Source organism: Aquarana catesbeiana, linkage group LG08 (genome assembly GCF_042186555.1).
Source record: "Aquarana catesbeiana isolate 2022-GZ linkage group LG08, ASM4218655v1, whole genome shotgun sequence".
In the NCBI taxonomy this organism is placed as follows: domain Eukaryota; kingdom Metazoa; phylum Chordata; class Amphibia; order Anura; family Ranidae; genus Aquarana; species Aquarana catesbeiana.
Genome location: NC_133331.1, coordinates 288,720,823 through 288,747,186, shown reverse-complemented (window position 1 = coordinate 288,747,186; position 26,364 = coordinate 288,720,823). Strand labels below are relative to the sequence as shown.

The 26,364-nt window shown below is 43.8% G+C and overlaps 2 protein-coding genes across 2 annotated transcripts in view; both read left to right on the top strand.

Annotated features, from left to right (window-relative positions):
- Positions 1–4,343: 4,343 nt before the first annotated feature.
- LOC141106782 (uncharacterized) lies at positions 4,344–5,673 on the top strand. The gene is made up of 2 exons (XM_073597710.1): positions 4,344–4,354; positions 4,392–5,673. The coding sequence occupies exons 1-2, from the start codon at positions 4,344–4,346 to the stop codon at positions 5,011–5,013; spliced, it is 633 nt and encodes a 210-aa protein (XP_073453811.1). The 3' UTR covers positions 5,014–5,673.
- Positions 5,674–12,852: 7,179 nt separating this feature from the next.
- Positions 12,853–26,364, top strand: part of LOC141106781 (uncharacterized) — a 47,696-nt gene continuing 34,184 nt past the window's right edge. The window contains 10 exon segments of the mRNA XM_073597709.1: positions 12,853–12,938; positions 13,987–14,101; positions 14,445–14,579; positions 14,666–14,789; positions 14,906–15,003; positions 15,085–15,291; positions 15,415–15,556; positions 16,127–18,141; positions 18,143–18,252; positions 26,179–26,248. Of these exon segments, the coding sequence (XP_073453810.1) occupies positions 14,006–14,101; positions 14,445–14,579; positions 14,666–14,789; positions 14,906–15,003; positions 15,085–15,291; positions 15,415–15,556; positions 16,127–18,141; positions 18,143–18,252; positions 26,179–26,248 (2,997 nt within the window). The 5' untranslated portion in view covers positions 12,853–12,938; positions 13,987–14,005.

Here is a 26,364-nt window from a genome sequence, read left to right as displayed (position 1 = left end):
AAGGAAGGAATGGTGTAGGGGGCTTTTGGGCGGGACTGATTGGAGGTGAGGGAGAGAGAATTTTTATGTTTTAGGGAGGGGTTGTTCTGGGTGGGTTCTCCTTTTTTTTTTGTTTTTTTTTTTTGTTTGTGGGGTTGCTGTGTATAGAATGTAATGTGTTATTTTTGTATGTATTCTGGAAATATTTTTTTTCTATGTATGTTTTATGATGAGTTTATGATGTAAAAAAAGATATTAATAAACAGATTATTGAAAAAAAAGGGACAGGGTTAACTAGACCACAAAAGTTTAAATAAGTGTGACATTCCTCTTTACTATCCACAGCAGACCCTCTTCTAGGATTAGGGTCTGCTATGATTATAATGGGGAGCTCCACCTAAAAATAATAAATAAGAGTGGGGTTCCCCTGAACCTATATATATATGTCAATGATCTGGTAATTCTAATAGCCTGTAGGAGAGCTGCTCAGAAAAAAAGGAAAAGGATGCTAATAAACTGCAGGAGATCTGATAAAAAAAAGGGAAATGGATTCTAACAAGCTGTAGGAGATCTGCTTAGAAAAAAGGGAAGGTATCTACTAAAAATTGAAATGGGTGCTAATAGGCTGCAGGAGATCTGCTAAAGACCTGGGGAAGAGCTGCATTCCAAGCTGGTTGGACAATAGCTGGAGGATTTCCTCATCACGGCAGATCTTGTCTTCAGGTTGCATGAAAGAGTAGATACACTAGGAAGCATAGAGTAGGTAGGCTGACTTTGAGTACCAGTGTCATACCACGGTTTCTGCTGGTGAAGAGCTCTGTTTCAGGCTGGTTGGAAAACATTTGAAGGATATCCTCATTACCACATATCTTGTCTTCAGGATGACTGCTTATGAAGAGCTACGTTCCAGGTTGGTTGTACTATGGCGGAAGGGTTTTCTCATTACCAAAATTTTGTTTGGCAACAAAGGTTGCATGACAGTTTAGACACTACTAGGGACTAAGCGTAGAGTAGGTAGGCTGATTCGGAATTCCAGTAACCATGGTTTCTGCTGGGGAAGACCTGGGTTCCAAACTGGTTGGACAATGGCTGGAGGGTTTCTTCATCACCACAGATCTTGTCTTCAGGTTGCATGACAGATTAGACATTACTAGTGACTAAGCGTAGGGTAGGTAGGCTGACTCTGAGTTCCAGTGTCATACAACGGTTTCTGTTGTTGAAGATCTGTGTTGACAACAGTTGAAGGATCTCATCACCACATATCTTGACTTCAGGTCTCCGACACAAATACAAAGGCCACATCAAGATCAGTCTCAGGAAGCTGCCACATTTAGCAGTAGTAGCAATACTGCAACTGGATGTTCAACTTGGGTGAATACTCTTTTACTTCAGCCGTTCACTGACCCCACAAACAAGCAAAATTGTATCTAAACCTGAATTCAGTCCAAATGCAGAGCTCACTCCAAGTGATCTGTTTATTGGTCCCTTATTGGTGACCATTGGGAAAAGGAGCCCCTTATGTCCATAGTCAGTGGGAGAAACACATTTTACATCATCATTAAATCCTTGTTCCTGAGAGACAAAAGTTCTCCATTTCTTAAGGAACTCATAGAAACCTTTGGAGGAACCCTGGCTGAGAAAGGCTGAACTAGGCAGTAATATATTTCTATCCCCCTTGGTGGGAGTGGGATGACCCCATCTATAAAGATATACAGTACATACATACATAGCACAAGGTCGTGTTCACACTACGAGACGTTTCTCGGGGGCTGTAGTTCCTCTGAGCTCCACAAGATGGTAATATTACTTCTTCCCAGACAGGAAGTCTCTATGGAAGACAGGAAGTGATGTCAGCTACAGACAGGAAGTTCATTGTGGCATGAGGTAGCAAGTTTTCCTCCTGTGAAGTCTGATGTTCATATGATCATCACGTTGCCTCCACCTCCCTCCCTGATAGAATAGAGAAATAAAAAGATTCCTGAAGTCACCACCAAGGTCACTGAGCTGACAGGAGAGGTGAGCGGTGCTGGGAATTCTGGGACATTATCCAGTAACAGACAAGGGATGTGTCTGGATGGTGACTGTATCATTGTGTGTGTCAGGTTCCTATAAGGTGTCAGGATGTCACTGTCTTTGTCTCCATTGAGGAGTGGGAGTGGTTAGAAGGACACAAGGATCTCTACAAGGACGTCATGATGGTCAATCAGCCGCCCCTCACATTACCGGGTAAGAGGAGACTTTATTTTAAAGGAGAGAGCAGTACGGGGGGTCCACCTAGATTCCCCATCATCTGATAAACACATAGAAACAATGTATTCAGTCAGTGTGTGTGTTTCTTACAGCTGGATCCAGTAGTGGAAAACCACCAGAGAGATGTCCCCGTCCTCTGTATTCCCGAGATTCCACACAGGAAGGTCACACCATCCCCCACCATCATCAGGTAGATGAGGAACAATCACTGATAGTTATGATTTATGCAAAAACATGTTTGTTACAATCTTAAGAAAAAGTGTGTAGCGCCAAAAGTAAATAAACAGCGATAAAATGTGAATACAATGGTATAAATGGACAACAAATTGAAATAAAGTCCAAAATACCGTTAAAGTGTTTAAAAATATATATATAAGTCCAATCTTAAATGAAAATCAACAATGAAAAACCGATATAGTGAAAAATATAAATTTAGGTGCACAGTCCCATGATAGGATCAGCAATATAAACTTGTTGAAAGCACAATAGCTCAGTGCAAAGATGTGCACAAAAATTTGGTGGTGACTTGAAAAGTGAAGAGGTGATCCAGTACAGTGCTCCAGAAGCTGGCTGCCATTACAACAGCAAACACGCACTTAGTGTAGATCCGCCATCTGTTGTGGGGGAAGGCTGTTCAGCAACTCGCACCATCCAGATGTAGCTGTAGTAAATAAAGCTCACCAGGAGCCAGGTGAAGTCTCCATAGTGTAGTATTTATTGGATTTGTATGTTAAAAGCCAAAATAAAATGAATCATAAAAACATGACAATGGGTGCCATAACGTCCTCTTGGACGAAACACGTCAGGGAGGAGACACTAGTGCTGACGTCAGGCCACTATCCAATACCGAGTCTGCAGTGGCACCCATTGTCATATGTTTATACCGCAGTATTCACATTTCATCGCTGTTTATTTACTTGTGTCAGCTGCCGCCCCACCACAGCACAGAGATGCACCTTTTTTTTATTTATGTTTGTTACAATGAATGTTTTTTTTTTATATCCAGAGTGGAAACCTTGGGGATTATAATATTGTTGTCAAAGAAGAGTATAAGGAGGAGGATGAGGAGTATGATGTGATGGAGGAGCTTTCAGGAGGACACAAGGATGTGATGGAACCACCTAGTAACAGAGACCCACCAGAGACATGTCCCCGTCCTCTGTATTCCCAGGATTCCACACAGGAAGGTCACACCATCCCTTTACCATCATCAGGTCGAGGAAGGGAACATAAAGTGATTGAACACTGAGGTAGTGAGCACTGGACGTCCTAGATACCAGACTAGGATCACGCAAAAATTCATATGTCCACCACTTCTCCCTTACTGAAGAGAGTTTAATTTATACCTTTTCACATCATAAATACGGTGGTTTTGAACATAAAATGGTTGAACACTCTGACATGTGGAAATGATGTGTGGACTCTACAAGATGATATTTTCTATGTGATCTCACATCATGAATACTTCTATGTTACAAATGTTATTTTCTGCCATTCTGTTGGTTTAGGGTGAAGATCTGGTTATCATAAAAGTTGAGGGTGAAGTAGAAGAGACGTATGTGAGGGATGATCAGCAATATATGGAGGAAGCTGGAATGATGAGGACATTCATAGAGGAGGACACTCCTACAGAGATCAGCACAGGTGAGCCATAATATATTCTTCTCTTATCTCTACACTATTACTGCTCACTGATTGGTCCAGAGAACATCTGCTCATATCTACCTGATCCAGATGGAATCTTGATGGAAGTGAACTAACCCTCTCATATCTATTGATGATGTTTTTATATTTTTTCCAGGACACGCCATGGAGAAACCCTCAAAGGATCGTCTCACTTTATCTCCAGGTTGTAGAATGGAAGATGAGGATATCACAGGAGATTGTGGAGGAGAAAAGACAATGAGCTCCACTATGAATGGTGGACTTCACAGTGTGGATAGACCATGGAGTCCCTCTGTCTCTGAGCAACCTCGTACTGTGAGGGATGGTGCCGGAATTCAAGGGGAGGAGACATTTTCCTGTTCTGAGTGTGGGAAATATTTTAGCTCTGCATTAAGTCTTTCTATACATCAGAAGTCCTACACAGGTGAAAATCTTCATTGATATCCTAAATGCGGGGAATGCTTTTTTCATATCGGAGAATTTGTCCAACATCAAAGATCCCACACGGTGAAGAAGCCGTATTCGTATTCTTGTTTTGAGTGTGGAGAAAACTTTTTTCACAAAGGAGAATTCCTGAAGCATTACAGATCTCACACAGGTGAGAAGCTGTATTCCTGTCCTGAGTGCGGGAAACGTTTTACAGAAAAGGCCACTTTTTCTAGACATCAAAGGTTGCACATGGGAGAGAAGCTTTACTCCTGCTCCGAGTGCGGGAAACGCTTTACGCAGAAAAGCCTCCTTGTCCGTCATCAAAGAACTCACACAGGAGAGAAGCCGTATGTCTGCTCTGAGTGCGGGAAATGTTTCACACAGAAGCGCCTCCTCGTCCGTCATCAAATAACTCACACGGGGGAGAAGCCGTATTCCTGCCCCGAGTGCGGCAAATGTTTTACGCAAAAGTCCAGTCTTAATGAACATCAGATACGCCACACGGGGACAAAGCAGTTTATCTGCAACGAATGTGACAAATGTTACGTACGGAAATCAGAACTGGTCGACCATCAAAGGTCTCACACGGGGGAGAAGCCGTATTCCTGCCTTGAGTGCGGCAAGTGTTTTTCAAGGGAGACTTATCTTAACAAACATCGGAAAACCCACACAACCGTTAAGATTAATTAGTATAGAAACGTCTATATTTTTCTGTACATCAAGGATGTCACCTTGATTTACATCTCCAAAATCAATGTGGCTGAAGAATGGATGCTGTGGGAGCTTCCTAATACCTGGACATCATCCTCTCCTTGGCTTGGAGGCCAATTTCGAGAGACTCTCTTCTCTTTCCTTTCCACTTTTGATCCTCCCCTTTTTCTTTTACCATTTTATGGCTTGACTTTTTTTTTTTTAGTTTGTATTGGTTTTGGTCTCTTAGGTGCACCCAAGAACTACATGGATATGGCTCAGTGTTTTTTTGGGAGTTAGGATTGGATTTATGGAGTGCAATGTGAAGACCACATAGGGATGGGAGATCTCGTTCTTGACTTCTGCCTTTTTTTATAGAAAGTCGTCATCACAACCTCCTCAGTATTTATGGAAGTTGAGGCCTTATAGGTGGTAGACTTATCTCCTCAGAGGACCTCCTCCTTTACTCCTCCGCTTGGAAGTGACGCTTCAATCTGGAATAAAGAGACATGATGTTTATGATGCATATTCTAGAAATTCTAGCTCTAAATTTTTTTTGTCGATGTTCCACCTGCTGTTTGCGTATTTCAGTATGATTAAAATTATCAATAAATACTGTAAGATATAAAAAAATGAAATAAAAATAAATGTTTTATCATATTTCATGGGTACCAGCACTACAGTTTATTATTAATAAATTATCGTGTTCCATTTTTGGGGTGTAGAACATCCACTGGCAGCTGCTGGGCATTGTGCACCTACAAGTATAGAGCATAGGGGTCTACAGTATCTCACAACAGTGAGTAGACCCCTCAGATTTTTGTAAATCTTTTCTTCTATCTTTTCATGTGACAACACTGAAGAAACGACACTTGGCTACAATGTAAAGTAGTGAGTGTACAGCTTGTATAACAGTGTAAATTTGCTGTCCCCTCAAAATAACTCAACACACAGCCATTAATGTCTAAACCGCTGGCAACAAAAGTGAGTACACCCCTAAGTGAAAATGTCCAAATTGGGCCCAAAGTGTCAATATTTTGTGTGGCCACCATTATTTTCCTGCACTGCCTTAACCCTCTTGGGCATGGTGTTCACCAGAGCTTCACAGGTCACCACTGGAGTCCTCTTCCCCTTCTCCATGATGAAATCACGGAGCTGGTGGATGTTAGAGACCTTGCGCTCTTCCACCTTCTGTTTGAAGATGCCCCACAGATGCTCAATAGGGTTTAGGTCTGGAGACATGCTTGGCCAGTCCATCACCTTTATCCTCAGCTTCTTTAGGAAGGCAGTGGTGGTCTTGGAGGTGTGTTTGGGGTGGTTATCATGTTGGAATACTGCCCTGCGGCCCAGTCTCAAAAGGGAGGGGATCATGCTCTGTTTCAGTATGTCACAGTACATGTTGGCATTCATGGTTTCCTCAATGATTTGTAGCTCCCCAGTGCCGGCAGCACTCATGCATCTCTAGACCATGACACTCCCACCACCATGCTTGACTGTAGGCAAGACACACTTGTCTTTGTACTCCTCAACTGGTTGCCACCACACACTCTTGATACCCTATGCGTTTATCTTGGTCTCTTCAGACCACAGGGCGTGGTTCCAGTAATCTACATCCTTAGTCTGCTTGTCTTCAGCAAACTGTTTGCAGGCTTTCTTGTGCATCATCTTTAGAAGAGGCTTCCTTCTGGGACGACAGCCATGCAGACCAATTTGATGCAGTGTGCCGCGTATGGTCTGAGCTCTGACAGGCTGACCCCCCCCCCCACCCCTACAACCTCTGCAGCAATGCTGGCAGCACACATCTATACTACATCTATTTCCCAAAGACAACCTCTGGATATGACGCTGAACACGTGCACTCAACTACTTTGGTGGACCATGGTGAGGCCTGTTCTGAGGGGATCCTGTCCTATCAAACCGCTGTATGGTCTCGGCCACCGTGCTGCAGCTCCGTTTCAGGGTCTTGGCAATCTTCTTATAGCCTAGGCCATCTTTATGTAGAGCAACAATTCTTTATTTCAGATCGTCAGAGAGTTCTTTGCCATGAGGTGCCATGTTGAACTTCCAGTGACCAGTATGATAGAGTGAGAGTGATAACACCAAATTTAACACACCTGCTCCCCATTCACACCTGAGACCTTCTAACACTAACGAGTCACATGACACCGGGGAGGGAAAATGGCTAATTGGGCCCAATTTGGACATTTTCACTTAGGGGTGTACTCACTTTTGTTGCCAGCGGTTTAGACATTAATGGCTGTGTGTTGAGTTATTTTGAGGGGACAGCAAATTTACACTGTTATGCACAACAAAATGAACATCGATGGGTTGATAATGAAAACAGTCCCACAAATAGCAGCAAACCGTAAACATGAACAGTTTATTCAATGATAGTCATATAAAAACAATCCAATTGTCAATGCAAGAGGAAGTGGGGAGTAATGGAAAGTGAACTGAAAGGCTTACGGAGTCACTGGAGGTCCCCAGAGCAACTAGGAGCTGACGGCATCTAAGGGTGGGGAATAACCCTAGCAGCAGGGGAGGCGCCAATGTCCCTGCTCTGCTCAAGCCAAACGAAGGACCCGCTCAGTGGTGTGTGGAGGGGAGCTGGGTGTGCTGGTGATGGAGGAGGGGGAGGCAGCAGTCGGTGGAACGCCAAACTCCGTACTCCACGTGTCAGGACGCTGAGCCGGCTGGCGTGCTGACAGGGGATGAAATAGTGCCGCGGTCCGCAGCTGGATCCAAACCGCTTTCTCCTGGTGGCCGCTCTCTCCTTGTGGAGCCAGGCAGGCGTGTGGCTGCTCACTGCTGGGTGGGAGTGCCCTGTGGGGATGTAAAAATGGAGAGCGGTCAGCGCTAATAGAAGCTGTGGTGACTGGATCAACTCAGGGACCAGCGTAACCCCGCAAGCTTCCTTGTTGCCGCGACGACGCGGTTTGCGTGCACGCACTTTTTCAAAGTCACGGGAATCGGCAACCAGGAAGTTTAAATACCCTGTGTAAGGGGTGGGGAGTGGGCAGAGCAGTGAGGGCAGGACAATTTGGTAAAAAGCATTAACTTCTCATTGCTCAAAAAATTCTCTAAAGATATAAATGATTATACAAATACAATTGGTACAAAAGTAAAATCAATAAACCATAGCTGAACCATTGGCCCTTAGTATTGTGTATGCATATGATAGGCATACGAAAAGCATAATAGATGGCACAAAGAAAACCGCACAATAATAAATTGTAAAATAAAAATTTAAAAATGGAAAATTTATCACAATTGTAAAAATATAAATATAAATTTGTATGTACAGTATATGTATATACAAGTAAACATATACATGGAGTCCACCATCAATCAAAATGGAAATATGTATATGAATAAAAATTAAAAAATGAAACAAATAAGTAGAAAGAGTGAAAAAATAAATATTGAAAAAAATGAAAGAAAAATAAAAGATGTGCAATGTAATATGCATTGTATAAAGATCTGTAAGGGAACTTACAGATACCTTAAGCTCAGTCAGATCTCTGTTGGTTAAGAACCCGGCAATCCAGACTGAACCCCAACGCACACCGTCCAGCCCTCGGGCGTCCACCTCCAAGGCAGAGGAGGTCAGTGACTTCAGGGGAAGAGGGGGCAAGAACGGTTCTTTCCCTCACGGATTCGGATTAGGAGGAAGATGATAGCAAAGCATCCAGATACAAGCTATCACTAGAGGGGGTAGATGATCTCCTGTGAGCGATCTACATGACTCTAGAGATCCAAGAGGAGAAAGTACAATTATCGGTGCATGACAAGATGTACCAAGGCTTGGATGAATCCAAACACAGAGTGTTTCCTGTTCACAGGGTTCTTTCCGATGCAGTCAAAAAAGAGTGGAAAGACCCAGAGAGGGGTCCTTTTTTTTTTTTTCAAAGACTCTCAAAAGAAGGTTCCCCTTTGAAGATAAGGAGACAGAGTTGAGAAGACATGGGGATATTAAAAGATGCAATGGACAGGAGGGCAGATTCCCTGCTGAAAAAAGCATGGGATTCTACCTCATCCAGCCTCAAGCCCACAATGGCTTCCACAGTAGTGGCCAGGAACCAAACTGATCTGGCTGGTCCTCAGGAAATTCAAGGAGGAAAGCATGGTTCTGATCCTGGTCACCCCCTTCTGCCCCGAAGAGACCCTGGTTTGCAACTCTGCTAAATCTGACCGCAGAAGCTTCCTGAAAACTACCCGTCCAGAAAGGATCTGCTGAACCATCCGGAAGAAGATCGTCTACAATTGACAGCATGGTTTCTGAGGAAGACCTCCTAAGAGCCAAGGGATTGTCAGAGAAGCTCATGACCACCCTTCTCTCTAGTAGCAAAGTAGTGACCGCGGGCTATCTACATGAAAGTGTGGAAGAAATTTAATTCCTGGTGCTCTTCTAAGGGTTTCCAGGTCAAGAATATAATTTCAGTTTTGGAATTCCTCCATGATGGAATGTTGAAGGGGCTGGCAGCCAGCACCCTTAAAACCCAGGTGACGGCTCTTTCAGTTTTTTTGAAAAAAGACTTTATATAAAGAAGTTTTAATTTCTAGATTTTTCAGGAACCTTGTGCGAAACAGGCTGGTGTTTTTTTTCCCAGATGGGATTTGTCTATTGGGTTGCAAGGCTTCAATAAGGCTCCTTTTGAACCCTTACCGGAGACATCTTTGAAGAATTTAGTTCTAAAAACAATTTTTTTAGTGGCCATCATGTCAGCCTGAAGGATTAGCGAGCTTCAGGCTTTGGCGGTCACGGAACCTTCTTTAATGATATTCCTGGATCGAGTAATCCTTCGAACAGACCCAGCTTTCCTTCCCAAGGTGGCTACACCTTTTCATTGCTCACAGGAGATAGTATTGCCCACCTTCTCTCCGACCCCAGCCAATCCAAAAGCGGAAGCTTTTCATACACTGGATGTAAGGAGATGTCTGTTACAATACCTAACCGTGACTAAAACGTTTAGGAAATCAAATGCACTTATTATAATCTTTTTGGGATCCCGCAAAGGGGAAAAAGCTTCTAAGAGCACAATGGGAAGGTGGCTTAAAAGGGCAAGCAAAGAAGCCTACAAGGTTAAGGAAGAAGTGCTCACTTCTGGTATTTCTGCCCACTACAAGATCGACGGTAGTTTCCTGGGCCAAAAAGGCCGGTGCTGCGCCTGAACAAATATTCAAGGCTGCTACCTGGTCCAACTTCTCTATATTCCTCTGGAACTATAGGTTAGACCAATTGTCATCTGCAGATTAGGCCTTTGGTAGGAAGATGCTGTAGGCAGTAGTCCCACCCTAGGGTAAGTTTCTCTATTATCCTTTCCAAGGCTGTTCTGAAAGGCGATTTGGGAAATCCTTTGCTAGACTTACTGGTGATGGTATTTCTAAGAGCCTTTCAGGACAGCCGTTACCACCCTTCCTGTTGTCTTAGAAGTGTCTTAAGTATCTGTCATGGTTGTCTTGGTGCTTTCTGTGCTTTGTTTTCCAGCATGTCGGAGGCCACGCAATAAGTGAGGCCATGGTGGAAGAGGAGGGATTTTAAAGGCTGCAAGTGTTTCCTGGAAAATGGATGGAGCTACTCTCTCCAAGGCTGTCCTGAAAGGCTCTTAGAAATATCGTCACCGGTAAGTCTAACCAAGGTTTTTCAGTACACAGGCCTCCTCCCAGGGGCAGGAGCCCCAGGAGAATTATGGCTGAACAGGCCTCTGAAACATTTTATATTCTCCCTAACCACCTTCTGGGCACCCACTCCCCAGGATTGGCTGAGGTCAGATAAATATTCATAACTTCAGTGGGTGAACCTCCTCAATTTCCCAAAGCTTCTTCCAAGAGCAGACAGGAGCAGTCACCCACCAAGCTTGGGGAAACCTGACCAGACCTAGGAAATAGATTGCTGCTCCACTGAGTACATCAGAGCCAAAAAACGAGATTTAGTGAATTAGTGCTACAGTTAGTGTAGTGCGTGTTCACAATTGGAAATGTTACTTGGGTTGGAGTTCCTCTGAGCTCCACAAGGTTATGATCTCCCTCAGGTCGAGGGGATACCTGCTCAGGATGTCTTCATGGTATCCACTGAAATTCAGTGGGCCATAAATAAGCCCCATTGTCGGTGTTAGTTGGATAAAATAATCCCTATGATTGGTGTCAGCGAGATAATAGAGGATTCATTGTTGATGTCAGTAAGATAAAAGAAGTCCCATCGTTGGTGTCAGTGAGATAAAAAGAAGTCACATTGTTGATGTCACTGAGATAAAATAAGTCACACCACGGGTGTCGGTGAAATAAAAGAAGTCACATCATTGGTGTCATTGAGATAAAATAAGTCCCATCTTTGGCGTCGGTGAGATGAAAGAAGTTGCATCGTTGATTTCATTGAGACAAAAAAAGTCCCATTGTTGGTGTCAGTGGGATAAAAAAAGGTCCATAGTTGGTGTCAGTGAGATAAAATAGGTCACATTGTTGGTGTCAGTGGGATAAAAATAAGTCACATTTTGGTTTCCAAGAGATAAAACAAGTCCCATCGTTGTCAATGGCATAAAATAAATTCCATAGTTGGTGTTAGTGGGATAGAATAAGCCCCAAAGTTGGTGTCACTGAGAACAAAGTCTATCCATAGCCCAGTATTGGTGTTCAGTGGTGATACTTATCTGATCACACAATCCTGCTCTGCTGCCTCTCTGCTGGTATCATTGGTTTCCGTGAGATAAAAGAAGTCTCAAAGTTGGTGTTGGAGGGATAAAATAAGTCCTACATTTGGTGTCAATGGGATAAAATACTTACCTGATCACACACACTCCCGCTGCCTCTCTGTTGAGGTCAGAGTTCTACTTTCACTGTCAGAAAGGAGATCACTCCATCCAACAGTCGGGTATAATCTCAGTCCCTGGTGATGGAACACAGAAAGTGTTCCAGCCGTCATCACCTCTCTGACACTCGTGTCAGAAACCATGAATCAGACTGAGACAGAAGCACAGTTAAATCACACTTGTTTAATAATAAAAAATAAAGGTAAACAGAGTAAACGTAGTCAAAACATAGCCAGAGTTCAGGAACTGGAACGGATAGTCAGACAAGCCAAAACGTCAGGGAGCCGGAGATGAACGTAGTAGAACAGCAAGCAGGATCTGGAGCAAGAAGGAATGTCAGCCAAGCAAGTCTTCAACAGGAACACAGGAGAGCGTCTCTAGAGATGTGACCAAGGTGAAGGCGGAGATCATCTGGACTGGACGGCTTAAAGCGGAGTTCCGCCTAAATTTTTTTTTTAAAAGTCAGCAGCTACAAATACTGCAGCTGCGCAATCCGGATGGTCCCTGCTGTCTCTGGGACCCATGTGTTTCAAGGCGTAGATTCCCGCGGGAGTCTATGCCCGGAAGTGGGTGCAAATACATGTATTATACTGGTATCTGCACCCCCCTCCCCCCTGAAAGGTGCCAAATGTGACACCGGAGGGGGGGAGGGTTCCGAAAAGCGGAGGTTCAATTTTTGTGTGAAACTCCACTTAGGCAGGACTGATGAGCAGGATATCATCAACAGGTGAGTCACTGTGGAGAGATAGGAGCTGGCAATTAGCCAACAGCTGAGCGGCCAGCTTTGAGAAGGAAGGGCTGAGCCCAGCCCTGACAACACGGAGTCATGGAACCTGAAGGATGAAGACATGATGGGATTGTAGACTAAATCCTGGGAATGGACACTTGGCAACAATGACAAGGCTGTGTTCACACTAGGGGACTTTTCTTAGGGCTGCAGTTTCTCTGAGCTCCACAAGGTGGTGACCTCACTTCTACCCAGACAGGAAGTCTCTATGGAAAACAGTTCCTATAAGGCGTCAGGTAGAGACAGGAAGTTCCGGGTGAGAGTTGAGTTGGGAGGAAGTAGAAAGGAGACATTGTTGGAAGTACCTTTTGTTGGAAGTGGCAGTAGAGGAGGTAATAAGATCTTATTTTCTGTTTACACCCAGTATCCCCCCCGTCATATCCGTCCTCTTCCTCCATAGTCACTGTGATGTCTTTTATCTCCAGCAGATGATGATACGCACATATATAGTGTGGAAACCTAGATTAACCCCTTCAGGGTGAGAACATTCCTCCACTCACGGGGCCGGAACATTTCCTTCTTTTTGGAGATGTCTCACCATAGTAGTTTCTTGTAATGAGGGATGAGGGTCAGATTTGGGTTGCACTGAAATTTGATCCCAATTTCCGTAATTGGAATTCTCCTTGAATTTGTGGTCGATTTCATTTTGGTGCTCACCCATAATGCACAACCTTTGTACCTGATAAGCAGCCCATAAAGGGGGGAGGAAGTGGATCCCCTCAACCTTCACTAAAGGTGGGTGTCTGAGATCAGCCAATAGTGAGGGGGGAAGGTGGAGATCTCCGCCCCTCACTATAAGAAGAGGGGGGATCTGATATTAGTGGATATTGAGGGAGGAGATTATCACCTCCCTCACTATAAAACAGGATCTGAGATCAGCCTCGGTGTAGATATTTTGGAGTTAGTTATAGAGAACGGGTTGTTTGGAGCGGGAGAAGGTGGGTCATTGTCTGAGTTCTCCTAAGGAAGCCACATTCCAGGCAGGGGGCAGTAGCCAGTGCTTTCTTCAAGCTGGGCTCTGGTGAGGAAGAGGTGGTGGACAATCAGGTGTCAGACCACTCTTGGGTGTCATGGAGGGAAGATCAGGAAAGCTCTGAGGGAGAGCAGGGACACGTTGTGAGAGGAAGAAGGGTGTCCAAGTTGAGGGGAACTTCAGAGTGGACAGCAGAGCTCAGCCATCAACAGACATCTGGTGGCCATGGTGTCTCCACTGCTGACACTACCGTTGTTGCAATCCCTTAGGCATTACCTGTATTTGAAACAACCAAATGTAACCTGCCAGTTCCCACTGGGGGAAGCCCACCTATTAACCTCTTTTATTCCTGTCCTAATATTGTACAACCAATACAGTCCTGATAATTCTCCGCTGTTCCTCTACAGAGAGGCCTGTATAGATCACATGACTGCATCAATGAGGATGGAGGAGGGCTGGAGTCACATGACTGAGAGAATACTAAACCTCACCCTGGAGATCATCTACCTGCTGACCAGAGAGGTGAGGAGGATTCTGGGAGGTCACATGACATCACTCTTATCTCTATTAATAAAACACAGACCTGACCAGAGAGGTGAGGAGGATTCTGGGAGGTCACATGACATCACTCTTATCTCTATTAATAAAACACAGACCTGACGGGAGAGGTGAGGAGGATTCTGGGAGGTCACATGACATCACTCTTATCTCTATTAATAAAACACAGACCTGATTGGAGAGGTGAGGAGGATTCTGGGAGGTCACATGACATCACACTTATCTCTATTAATAACATACACATCTTGACTGAGGGGGATAATTTTGAGAATATTACATAATATTCCTTTTTTTTGTTTGAATACAGAGTTCTCCTCCTATAAAATCTGGTGACCATGTGACCATCACAGTTCCTCTACCTCACTCTCTGAAACCTGGGATACACAACATGCAGAAGATTCTAGAAGTCACCAAGAAGATGATGGAGCTGCTGACAGGAGAGGTGAGCGGTGCCGGGAATTCTGGGACATTATCCAGTAACAGACAAGGGATGTGTCTGGATGGTGACTGTATCATTGTGTGTGTCAGGTTCCTATAAGGTGTCAGGATGTCACTGTCTATTTCTCCATGGAGGAGTGGGAGTATTTAGAAGGACACAAGGATCTCTACAAGGACGTCATGATGGACAATCAGCCGCCCCTCACATCACCGGGTAAGAGGAGACTTTATTGTAAAGGAGAGAGCAGTACGGAGGGTCCACCTAGATCCCCCATCATCTGATAAACACATAGAAACAATGTATTCAGTCAGTGTGTGTGTTTCCTACAGATGGATCCAGTAATGGGAACCCACCAGAGAGATGTCCCCGTCCTCTGTATTCCCGGGATTCCACACAGGAAGATCACATCATCCCCCACCATCATCAGGTATATGATTGACAACTGGCAGTAGTTATACTTTATACACAAGCATGTTTGTTACAATAAATGTTTTATAAAATATTGCAGAGTGGAAACCTTGGGGATAATAATATTGTTCCTAAAGAAGAGTATAAAGAGGAGAATGAGGAGTATGGAGTGATGGAGGAGTTTTCAGAAGGACACAAGGATATGATGGAGCCACCTAATACCAGGAACCCACCAGAGAGATGTCCCCGTCCTCTGTATTCCCGGGATTCCACACAGGAAGATCAAACCATCCCTCACTGTTACAAGGTTTGTATGACGGACTATCTAGAACATGGACTCATGGAGACGATGTGTGGATTTTTTATGTGAGATCACAATATTAAAGCTTATATTTTACAGATGATATTCTCTCTCATTTTCTTGGTTTAGAGTGGAGATCCAATTGATATAGAATTTGAGGTTAAAGCAGAAGAAGAAGAGACGTATGTGAGGGATGATCAGCAGTCTATGGAGGAGGATGGAATAACGGGGACATTTATAGAGGAGGACACTCCTACAGAGATCAGCACAGGTGGGTCATTAACACTAAATACATTCCTCCACCCATACCGCTCACTGATTGGTCCAGAGTAGGGCGGGGACTGGGTGATATCAGCCTGTAATACCCTGGTCACTTTCTTGAATTGTGTTGCCCGTCCTGCACATTAGATCTTCTTTCTCTCGGATAGTCTTTGTTTTTTGTGTTGCAGACACAATTTATGTATTTAGACTGAATTTATGTCGATTCTGGGGTTCAGCTGGCAGCAAAATGTTGATTTTAACCATTGACATTGCTGAACCTAGGCACCTGGAGTATGTGTCTTGGGTCTTCTTTCCAATGCCCGGGTCCAGCAAGATCTCTGACAGAGCAATTCTCCTGGTGTTACTTGCTCTAAAGAGACAGTTCTCGTTGTTTCCTCACTCTGAAAGGTCCATGAATAAAGAAATGAACTGGTAGGAGATCAGAGGACCCATTTACTAGTTACCTTGAGGGGGGAATTGTAAGATCCTCAGAGACAAAGCTGCCTGATGTGGGCGGAGTCCTGGTTTAGGGGAACCAATCTGCTCATGTCTAGTAATAATCTTTGTATTTCTATTTTAGTAGATGGACGGGAGATGAGGAAAACCTCAGAGGATTGTCTCACTTTGTCTCCAGACTGTAAAGTAGAAGATGAGGACATCACACAGTATAGTCCAGGAGAAAACCCGACTACCTCAAATGTCCATCCGGCACCACACAGTGTAGATGGACCATCGTATTCCTCTTATCCTGAGGAACCTCAGACTGTGCGGGACGGTGCCGGACCATCGTATTCCTCTTATCCTGAGGAACCTCAGACTGTGCGGGACGGTGCCGGACCATCGTATTCCTCTTATCCTGAGGAACCTCAGACTGTGCGGGACGGTGCCGGACCATCGTATTCCTCTTATCCTGAGGAACCTCAGACTGTGAGGGACGGTGCCGAACCATCGTATTCCTCTTATCCTGAGGAACCTCAGACTGTGCGGGACGGTGCCGGGCCATCGTATTCCTCTTATCCTGAGGAACCTCAGACTGTGCGGGACGGTGCCGGACCATCGTATTCCTCTTATCCTGAGGAACCTCAGACTGTGCGGGACGGTGCCGAACCATCGTATTCCTCTTATCCTGAGGAACCTCAGACTGTGAGGGACGGTGCTGTTTTTCCAACAAATAATAGGTTTTCCTGTACTGAGTGCGGGATGGGTTTTTCAGAGAAGTCCAATCTTTCCATACATCAGAGGTCCCACACACAGGAAAAGCCATATTCCTGTTCTGAGTGCGGGAAATGTTTTGCAAAAAAATCACGTTTTGTCACACATCAGAGGTCTCACAAGGGGAAAAAGTCACACTCCTGTCCTGAGTGTGGAAAATATTTTTCAAAAAAGGTACTTCTTCACAGACATCTGAGGTCTCACACGGGTGAGAAGCCGTATTCTTGTTCTGAGTGTGGGAAATGTTTTTCAATTAAGTCATATCTTTCCTATCATCAGAGATCACACACGGGTGAGAAGCCGTATTCCTGTCGTGAGTGCGGAAAATGTTTTTCACGTAATTCCAGTCTTTACATACATCAGAGATTTCACACGGGGGAAAAGTTACTTTCCTGTCCTGAGTGTGGAAAATGTTTCTCAAGTAAATCCAATCTTTACATACATCAGAGGTTGCACACGGGTGAGAAGCCATATTCCTGTCCTGAGTGCGGTAAATGTTTTTCGAATAAGTCCAGTCTTTCCTATCATCAGAGTTCACACATGACTGAGAAGCCGTATTCCTGTCCTGAGTGCGGGAAATGTTTCGCACAAAAATCGGAACTTGTCAGACATCAGAGGTCTCACACAAGTGAGAAGCTGTATTCCTGTTCTGAGTGTGGGAAACGTTTTTTAATCAAATCACAACTTCTCACACATCAGAGGTCTCACACGGGGGAAAAACCATACTCCTGTCCTGAGTGCGGTAAATGTTTCTCAAGTAAGTCCAGTCTTTACAAGCATCAGAGTTCGCACACGGGTGAGAAGCCATATTCCTGTCCTGAGTGCGAAAAATGTTTTTCACGTAATTCCAGTCTTTACAGACACCAGAGATTGCACACGGGGGAAAAGTCATTTTCCTGTCCTGAGTGTGGAAAATGTTTCTCAAGTAAATCCAATCTTTACATACATCAGAGGTCTCACACGGGTGAGAAGCCATATTCCTGTCCTGAGTGCGGAAAATGTTTTTCAGCTAAGTCCAGTCTTTCCTATCATCAGAGTTCACACATGACTGAAAAGCCGTATTCCTGTCCTGAGTGTGGAACTTGTTTCGCACAAAAATTGGAACTTGTCAGACATCAGAGGTCTCACACAAGTGAGAAGCCACATTCCTGTTCTGAGTGCGGGAAACGTTTTTTAATCAAATCACAACTTCTCACACATCAGAGATCTCACACGGGGGAAAAACCATACTCCTGTTCTGAGTGCGGGAAATGTTTTTCAAACAAGTCCACTCAAAAGAGACATCAGAGGTTGCACACGGGTGAGAAGCCATATTCCTGTCCTGAGTGCGGGAAATGTTTTTCAAGGAATTCCTATCTTTCCATACATCAGAAATCGCACATGGGGAAAGAAGCCGTATTCTTGCCCTGAGTGCGGGAAACGTTTTTCAGAGAAGTCCCATCTTTCTAGACATCAGAGGTCTCACACGGGGGAGAAGCCCCTTTCCTGTCCGGAGTGAGGGAATTGTTCCTCACTGAAGTCCTGTCTTCCTGTACATCAGGGGTCCTACACAACCCTCGAGGTGTATTAGTGCCTTGAGTGCGGGAAATGTCTTCTATGTGAATGTTGCTGGACATGTGGAGAAGAAAATAAAAATGGAGTCATTACCTCTCATTGGCTGAGTACATTTTGTGGTGTAAACTCTTGCAAGAGCTCTGTTTTCTCAAGTCGTCTTTCGGGACGAAACACGTTAAGCCCACCACTTAAAATCCGGTCCTCTAGGCCTTTTAAAATAAAAATGGAGTCATTACCTCTCATTGGCTGAGTACATTTTGTGGTGGAAGATTTCACAAACACTTACAGGTCTTCTTTTTACAAAAAAATTGTTGAACAAATGTGACACGCATGAGCTGTGACAAATGTTGGTCGTAGTTTATCTATAATCATTGGCACCTTCCAGTGGCCATAATGTGGAATTACGTTTTTTTCTCTCCCTGAGGTACGTCTTAATATGGCCACTAGATGGAGCTGACGATTATAGGAAATCACTAAGCTTATTGAAATGCGGTCAGAATTTTTCATGGCTGGGTGAATGCTTGTCAGATTTCCCAACAAATTTTTATTTTTTATTTTTGTTATAAATAGACGCCCTAATTTTTTTTTTTCATAAGGCATGGTTTTATACAAATAAATGAGCTATGATACTTGAGAGTACAGTACACATTGAAACCATTGCTTTATCACCTTAAAGTGGAAGTAAAGTCTCTTTTTCTTTTTAACCAGTACCTACAGGTAAGCCTTATCATACACTGCTCAAAAAAATGGAAGGAACTCTTTTTAATCAGAATATAGAATCAAGTCTATGAAACTCCTGGGATATGGATCTGGTCAGGTAAGTAGCAGAGGGGATTGTTGATCAGTTTCAGCTGCTTTGGTGTTAATGAAATTCACAACAGGTGAACTACAGATGGGCAACAATGAGACGACCTCCAAAACGGGAATGGTTTTACAGGTGGAGGCCACTGACATGTTTTATTCCCTACTCATCTTTTCAGTTTTTCACTAATTATGCATTTGGCTAGGGTCAGTGTCACTACTGGTGGCATGAGGCCATACCTGGATCCTATAGAGGTTGCACAGGCAGAACAACTCCTCCAGGATGGCACATCAATATGTTCCATTGCCAGAAGGTTTTCTGTGTCTCCCAGCACAGTCTCAAGAGCTTGGAGGAGATTGCAGGAGACAGGCAGTTATTCTAGGAGAGCTGGACAGGGCCTTAGAAGGTCCTTAATCTATCAGCAGGACCGGTATCTGCTCCTTTGTGCAAGGAGGAGCAGGATGAGCACTGCCAGAGCCCTACAAAATGACCTCCAGCAGGTCACTGGTGTGAATGTCTTTGACCAAACAGACTTCATGAGGGTGGCCTGAGGGCCCAACGTTCGCTAGCGGGCCCTGTGCTCACTGTCCGGCACCGTGGAGCTCAGTTGGCATTTGCCATTGAACACCAGAATTGACAGGTCCACCACTGGCGCCCTGTGCTTTTCACAGATGACTCCTCATCATCCCATCCTCATCATCCTCCTCTTTTATCTCTTCTTTAACCTCAACTTTAGAATCTCTCAGGTTTCCACTCTGAATATATAATAAAAATGACATCAATTGTATCAATGCAGATAATGTACAGATCCTAATGATACTATCAGTGACTGTCAAGGAGAGAGGTGGAGGCAATGTGATGGTCCTATGATCACCAGACTTCACAGGAGGAAAACTCCAGAACTGAGTATTAATAAAAAAAAAAAGCAAGTGACCCTCCTAGAATCCTCCTCACCTCTCTGGTCAGGTCTGTGGTTTATTAATTAATATAAGAGTGTCATGTGATCTGAAGGGGTTATCTACATTTCCACACTATATATGTGTGTATCATAATTTGCTGGAGATAAAAGACGTCACAGTGACTATGGAGGAAGAGGACAGACATGACGGGGGGGGGTTACTGGGTGTAAATAGAGAATAAAATCTTATTACCTCCTCTGCTGCCACTTCCAGCAATGTCTTCTCTCTACTTCCTCCCGACTCAACCCTGACCTAGAACTTCCTGTCTGTACCTGACATCACTTCCTGTCTTCCATAGCGCCATCCTGTCTGTACATGAAGCAAAAACCATAAGATTGGTCAGATACTAATTGGTATCATTCTGTGCATTGCTAGACTAGGTCTTGGTGACAGAGAGAAGCTTGGTGTTTCTCATTCTATATGTAACCCTCATCTACATCATGGACATTTTCTTCTGCCTCTTAGTAAATATGATAGTGTGGCCCTCTTTTGGGGGGGGGGGGGGCAATGGTCCTTCCCAAGCAGGATATTGCTGTAAACCCCTAGATAAATACAAGAACCAGAACCTTCACTAAGTCCAAGAGTGAGATTGATAATACATTTGGCAGTGACTCCACCCAGGGCAGAGACTTCACCCAGGACATTGCCTCGACCCAGGAAAGAGTGCCCACCCAGGATAGGGCCACCCACCCAGGATAGTGTCTCTACCCAGGACAAGGCCTCCACCCAGGACAGAGTGCCCACCCAGGACAGGGCTTTCACCCAGGACAGAACCCCACACCCAGGACAGCGCCTCCACCCAGGACAGGGCCTCTTCCCAGGACAGAGCCTCCACCCAGTACAGGACCTCTACCCAGGACAGGGCCTCCATCCAGGACAGAGCCCCCAGCCAGAAAAGTGTTGCCACCCAAGCTAGGGCCTCCACCTAGGACAGGATCTCTACCCAGGAAAGGGCCCCCATCCAGAACATTGCCTCCACCTAGGACAGTGCCTCCGCCTAGGGACAGTGCCCCCACCCAGGACAGGACCCCCACCCAGAACAAAACCCCCACACAGGACAGGGTCATCACCCAGGACAGGGACCCCACCTAGGACAGTGTCTCCACTCAGGACAGTGCCCCCACCCAGGACAGTGCCTCCATCCAAGATAGCGCCTCTACCTAGGACAAGAGCTCTACCCAGGACAGGGCCCCCACCCAGGACAGGCCTCCATCTAGGACAGGAGCTCTACCCAGGACAGGGACCCCCAACCAGGACAGGGCCTCCACCCAGGACAGGGCCCCCACCCAAGACAGTGCCTTGCCCCAGGACAGGGCCTCCACTAAGGACAGGAGCTCTACCCAGGACAGTGCCTCCACAAAGGACATGGCCTCCACTCAGTACAGTGCCTCCACTCAGTACAGTGCCTCCGCCCAAAATAGGACTGTTGAGTTGAACCTTGAAATAAAGGACATCAACGCCAGCTGCATGTCTCATGTATGTTTACTTCAGAATGGATTGCACATCTTTATGACAATGCGATGAAGTTTACAAGGCAGTAGGGGTTTTATAGAGAATGGTTATACAGTAATATTATGGTGGGCACAAGCCCAAAGTTACACATCACAAGTACGCATTTCAATAAGTATTTCACTCAGTATTTCAACACAGTTCTTGGCCAGTGTTCTGAGTTTTCTGGGTTACTTTGACCTGGCTAATTTAAACTGTTAAGTTATTTTGACAGAAAGGGAGAAATAATTGTAAGAATAATTACTTGGAAAGAAGTTAAGTTGGCTTTTGGACAGGGACTTTCTATGTCAACATCTTTCCCTATCTCATATTCTGAGAATTGTGTCAGGTCATTGGCAGAACATTTAATGTCAACTGGTCAGCCACATGTGTTGCAATACCAAAGAATTCAGAAACATTTTACTGAAAAACAAATATAATATCAAAACTACAGTTTCATATTGAAGAAGAACTCTGGATAAGTAAAAGATATGGTTCCTATATTTCCTATATCTTCACAGCCCCTCCTGTGTTTAGAATTCTTTCGGTATCCCTTTTAAGCGTCTTCTGTGTCTTTAGGTTGATCTCTAGGTATAAGGATCACCATCTCATGAGCAGTTCTGACTCGAGACCTTAAGGGCTCAGCATAACCAATATTAGTACCAGCACGTGTGATTATTTTCAAACAACATTTGTATAACATAGGTGCGCATTTAACGATTAGGATTATGAGGACCATAATTCCTACAATATATAGAATACCATGTAAAATTCCAGAAAACCATCCTGCAATACCAGAAAACCAGTTGAGAGGATTGAGCCAGGAAAGCCAGCTTTCCCAGCTTCCTTCGACCCAAGCAGTTTCGGTATGTTCTTTGTGAAATTTAACCTTCATTTGTTGTACCTTTTCTACATGCGAAATGATGGCATCTTCAGTCTTCGTATCATTTCCGATGTAGTTACAACAAGTAGTTTCCACTATGGCGCATATTCCTCTTTGACTGGCCGTAAGATAATCCAGCACCAGCCGGTGCTGCAAAACCTCTTTTTTTTTATCATCTTTAGTTCTATAGCAAGGGCTATAAAGTTTCTATCATACAGGGCAGTAATGTTATCCATCAGGTCTGCCAAATCAATGGTGAAACTGAAAGCCTTTTAAAAAAAACATATATTTACCCAAGGAATAGAAAACAATGGTTTAATCTCTCTGTCATGTGTTTCAACATTTGTAAAATTATTATCTGACTTAGGATAAAATGTAGGCCTATCAGGAGAATCATCATTTTTCACATTAATCTCTGAGTCTTCTTCTTCCTCTTGTCCTCCTGGGATTTCATCTTCTCCTGGAGCTGATTAGTCAGTGAGATCCCTTTTAATAAGGTGCACTAAGCCTTTTTTAAGAAAGTGTATAGGTATTTTGTGGATTTGTGTTTCTTGAAAGTCATTATCCTCCATATACCAAGTAGCAGGTATGACTCTACCAAAGTAACAAACCCCATTAGAATTCAAAGGAACCCAAGTATATGCTTTCTTTCCACATATGAAATAATATCCTGGTGGGGCAGCACAAGCTTTATTGAAATCATATCCTTGTAGGCACATCAATAGCTTCATATTATTCTGCCGGGAATGTTGACGATGTGTGTAATCATGTAATTCCTGATATCTGTCAGTACTCCACACAACATCCTTACCATCAAACCAATACTTGATATCGGCATCATCCATGCAGTTGGAGTTCCCAATCAGTCAGGTAGTACTCTGGTAACCCTGGGAAAGTAAATCAGGTGTATAAGTTCCAGTAAAGTTAATGCAGACAGCTGGTTTTCTCAATGGAGCATTTGTGAATAGTAGGAGTGAAATGACTCTGTCAATCATTGTTCTACTGACTTCACCAAAGTGTGCACTGTCCTCTATTTCAGCTAAAGTGCTAGGTATTCCCTTTTCTTTCTTGTATGTCCATTCATATGCCATGACTATAATCCATACCACCACTCCACCGCAGAGGATAACACTCCAGAGCTTCACATTCATCTTAGGCCCTAGGAGATTCATTCTGCAGTCTTCTTGCTCGCGCACGAGTCAGTGGAGGAGACCTGGAAGGTAAAGGTACAGAACAATTCTTGCCAGTAGCAGACCGGCTTATATTCTCTTTTGGAACCACAGACTTCTTACAGTATGAACCATGCACCCAATACTTATAGTCTTTCAGCTTCACTGCAGTAGGAGACACAAGAATGACCTGAAATGGTCCTTTCCACTTAGGGAACAAAGTAGTCTGAGGTGTGTGATTCTTGATATACACCCAATCTCCTGCCTTTAGTACATGAGTTCCTTCACTCGTGTCCACAGGTTGTCCTGCTTTCGCTCTGGAAAAAGTATCAGAAAACACATTTGCCAATTTGTAATGTCCATTCATTAAAGTCACTGTCTCTGGCTGCACAAGAGATGAATGCAGTCTTTTAGGCGGTCGCCCAAATAATATGTCAAAAGGTGACAGTCCATGCTTCTCTTTAGGGGTTGTTCTAATGGTTGCCAAGGCTATAGGTAAAGCTTCTACCCATGTGCTTTGTCCATTAGCAGTTATTTTAGCTAAATACCTCTTCAGGGTTTGATTGCTGCGTTCCACCATCCCACTAGCTTGAGGTCTGTAAGGAGTATGCAATTGCTGTTTCATACCTAAAATGTTCACTACTTCTGCCATGAGTTTATTATCAAAATGTGTACCTCTATCTGAGGAAATTATTGACCCTATACCAAACCTTGGGATCAATTCCCTCGACATTTTACCACAGTTCTGGCATCATTTTTGGATGTGGGCCAAGCCTCTGGCCAGTTTAAAAATTGATAAATGCAAACCAAAAGATACTTAAATCGACCACAAGGGGGCATATCTGAGAAGTCAATTTGCACAATTTGAAATGGCTCCTCAGTATGTGGAATATGCTTCATGGGAGTGGGTACTGACTTTCCAATGTTATGCATTTGACATATAGAACATTCAGTAACCTTTTTTAGCAGCATATGCAGAAAAACTTAGAGCCCACCAATCTCTGGCTACCACTCGACTCATCCCTCCTGTTGAGACATGGCAAGGCCCATGGCTCAAAGCAAACAAAGAAGGAAATAATGTCGGAGGAGCAACCAGTCTGTGTTTTAGTTTCCATATATCATCTGTCCCACAAACAGCTCCCTTTGTGGTCCAAAAGGACGTATGAGGCGAGCTTGCCTGCAGGGCTGATAAAATATCCAGATCCACTTGAAGATCTGTGAGCAGGAATGTTGGAAGCGCTGTTATTGTCTCATAAGAATGTATAACATCTTTAGCATACCTATCAGCCAAAGCATTCCCAAGTGATATACTATCATCTGTTCTGGAATGTGCTTTACATTTAATTACTGCAACTTTAAGAAGCAGCTGGACCGCTGCCAATAATCTAGCAATTCATTCTTTATGTTGTATAGGGGTTCCTGCTGCTGTCAGATAACCCGTCTCTTGCAAGAGTTGTGCAAAACTATGCACTATGCCTATAGCATAAGTTGAGTCACTATAAATATTTACAATAGCCCCTTCTGCTTGGGGTTAATACATTGCTGGCATAAGGAGCAAATCTAAAGTCTCCCTTTACTTCAGTAGTTAAAACTATAGTTACTCCTATATTTATTACTATACCTCTGTCTAGTAGACTGTCAGGGGAGTTATGGCGATAAAACAAAAGAACATTTATGGCACTGACCTCTCATTCTTACTTATAGAGGTTCAGTAACTTTGTCAGTAATTACATCATTACTTACCCCGACCAAAATTACCTGCTGATTCGAAGTGGAAAAATTGGCATCATATATATTTAACAAACTCTTTGAATCGCCTTCATCTATTAAACACGGAATAGACAAACCATTAACTGACACATCAATCATTGGTTCTGTATTTTGTCCCAAATTCAAGACAGCAAGTTAAGGGAAGGAATGAAATTTTCATTAATCAAATCACCACACTCCACTATCTGCTGAACCTGAGCCCCCACTCTTGGGGCATTTCTAACATACATCTTAGTTCTGCTAGACTTAGCTCATCTTTCCCTTCTACTTTGAACAGCTAAGACCTATAATTGTAGAATATTGAGGTAAAAACTGTCTACAATATCCCACTAATCCAAGGAATGCTCTCAACTGTTTTAGAGTTGTGGGCATTCGTTGCTTTGCAATTACCTTTTTCCTTTTTGGCTGTCAGATGTTTGATACCTTGGGAGACACAGTGGCCCAGGTATTGCACTTTTAATTTAACCCATTGCACTTTTGCAGCATCTACTTTTTGTCCTATACTGGCTAGAAAATTCATTAAAGAAATAGAATCCTCAGTACAAGCCTGTTCATCAGAGGATGCTAGCAAGAGATCAGCCACATATTGCACTAATACTGATCCCATGAGTGGCTGCCACTCATCTCATTTACTCTTGAGCGCCTCCCTCCATATCAGCTACTAATAAAGGCATGAACAACAAATCAGTTGCTTCATCTTTTAACCTATGCGGTATGTCAATAACAGTTTTATCCGGAGATAATGCAATGGTTACCCCCATTTCTACAAGTAGATCTATTCCTAATAAATTACAGGGGGAATGTGGAGACGACTACAAATGAGTGTTCTGTTGAATGCTCTCCCAATGTCACCGGTACAGATTGCGTAACTCTTACTGAAATTATATTATTATTTACCCCAACCAAAGAAACTCTTTCATTGGAAAGTGGTAAGTTAGGATTAAAGACATGTAAAATAACCAGTGAAGCCCCTGTGTCTAT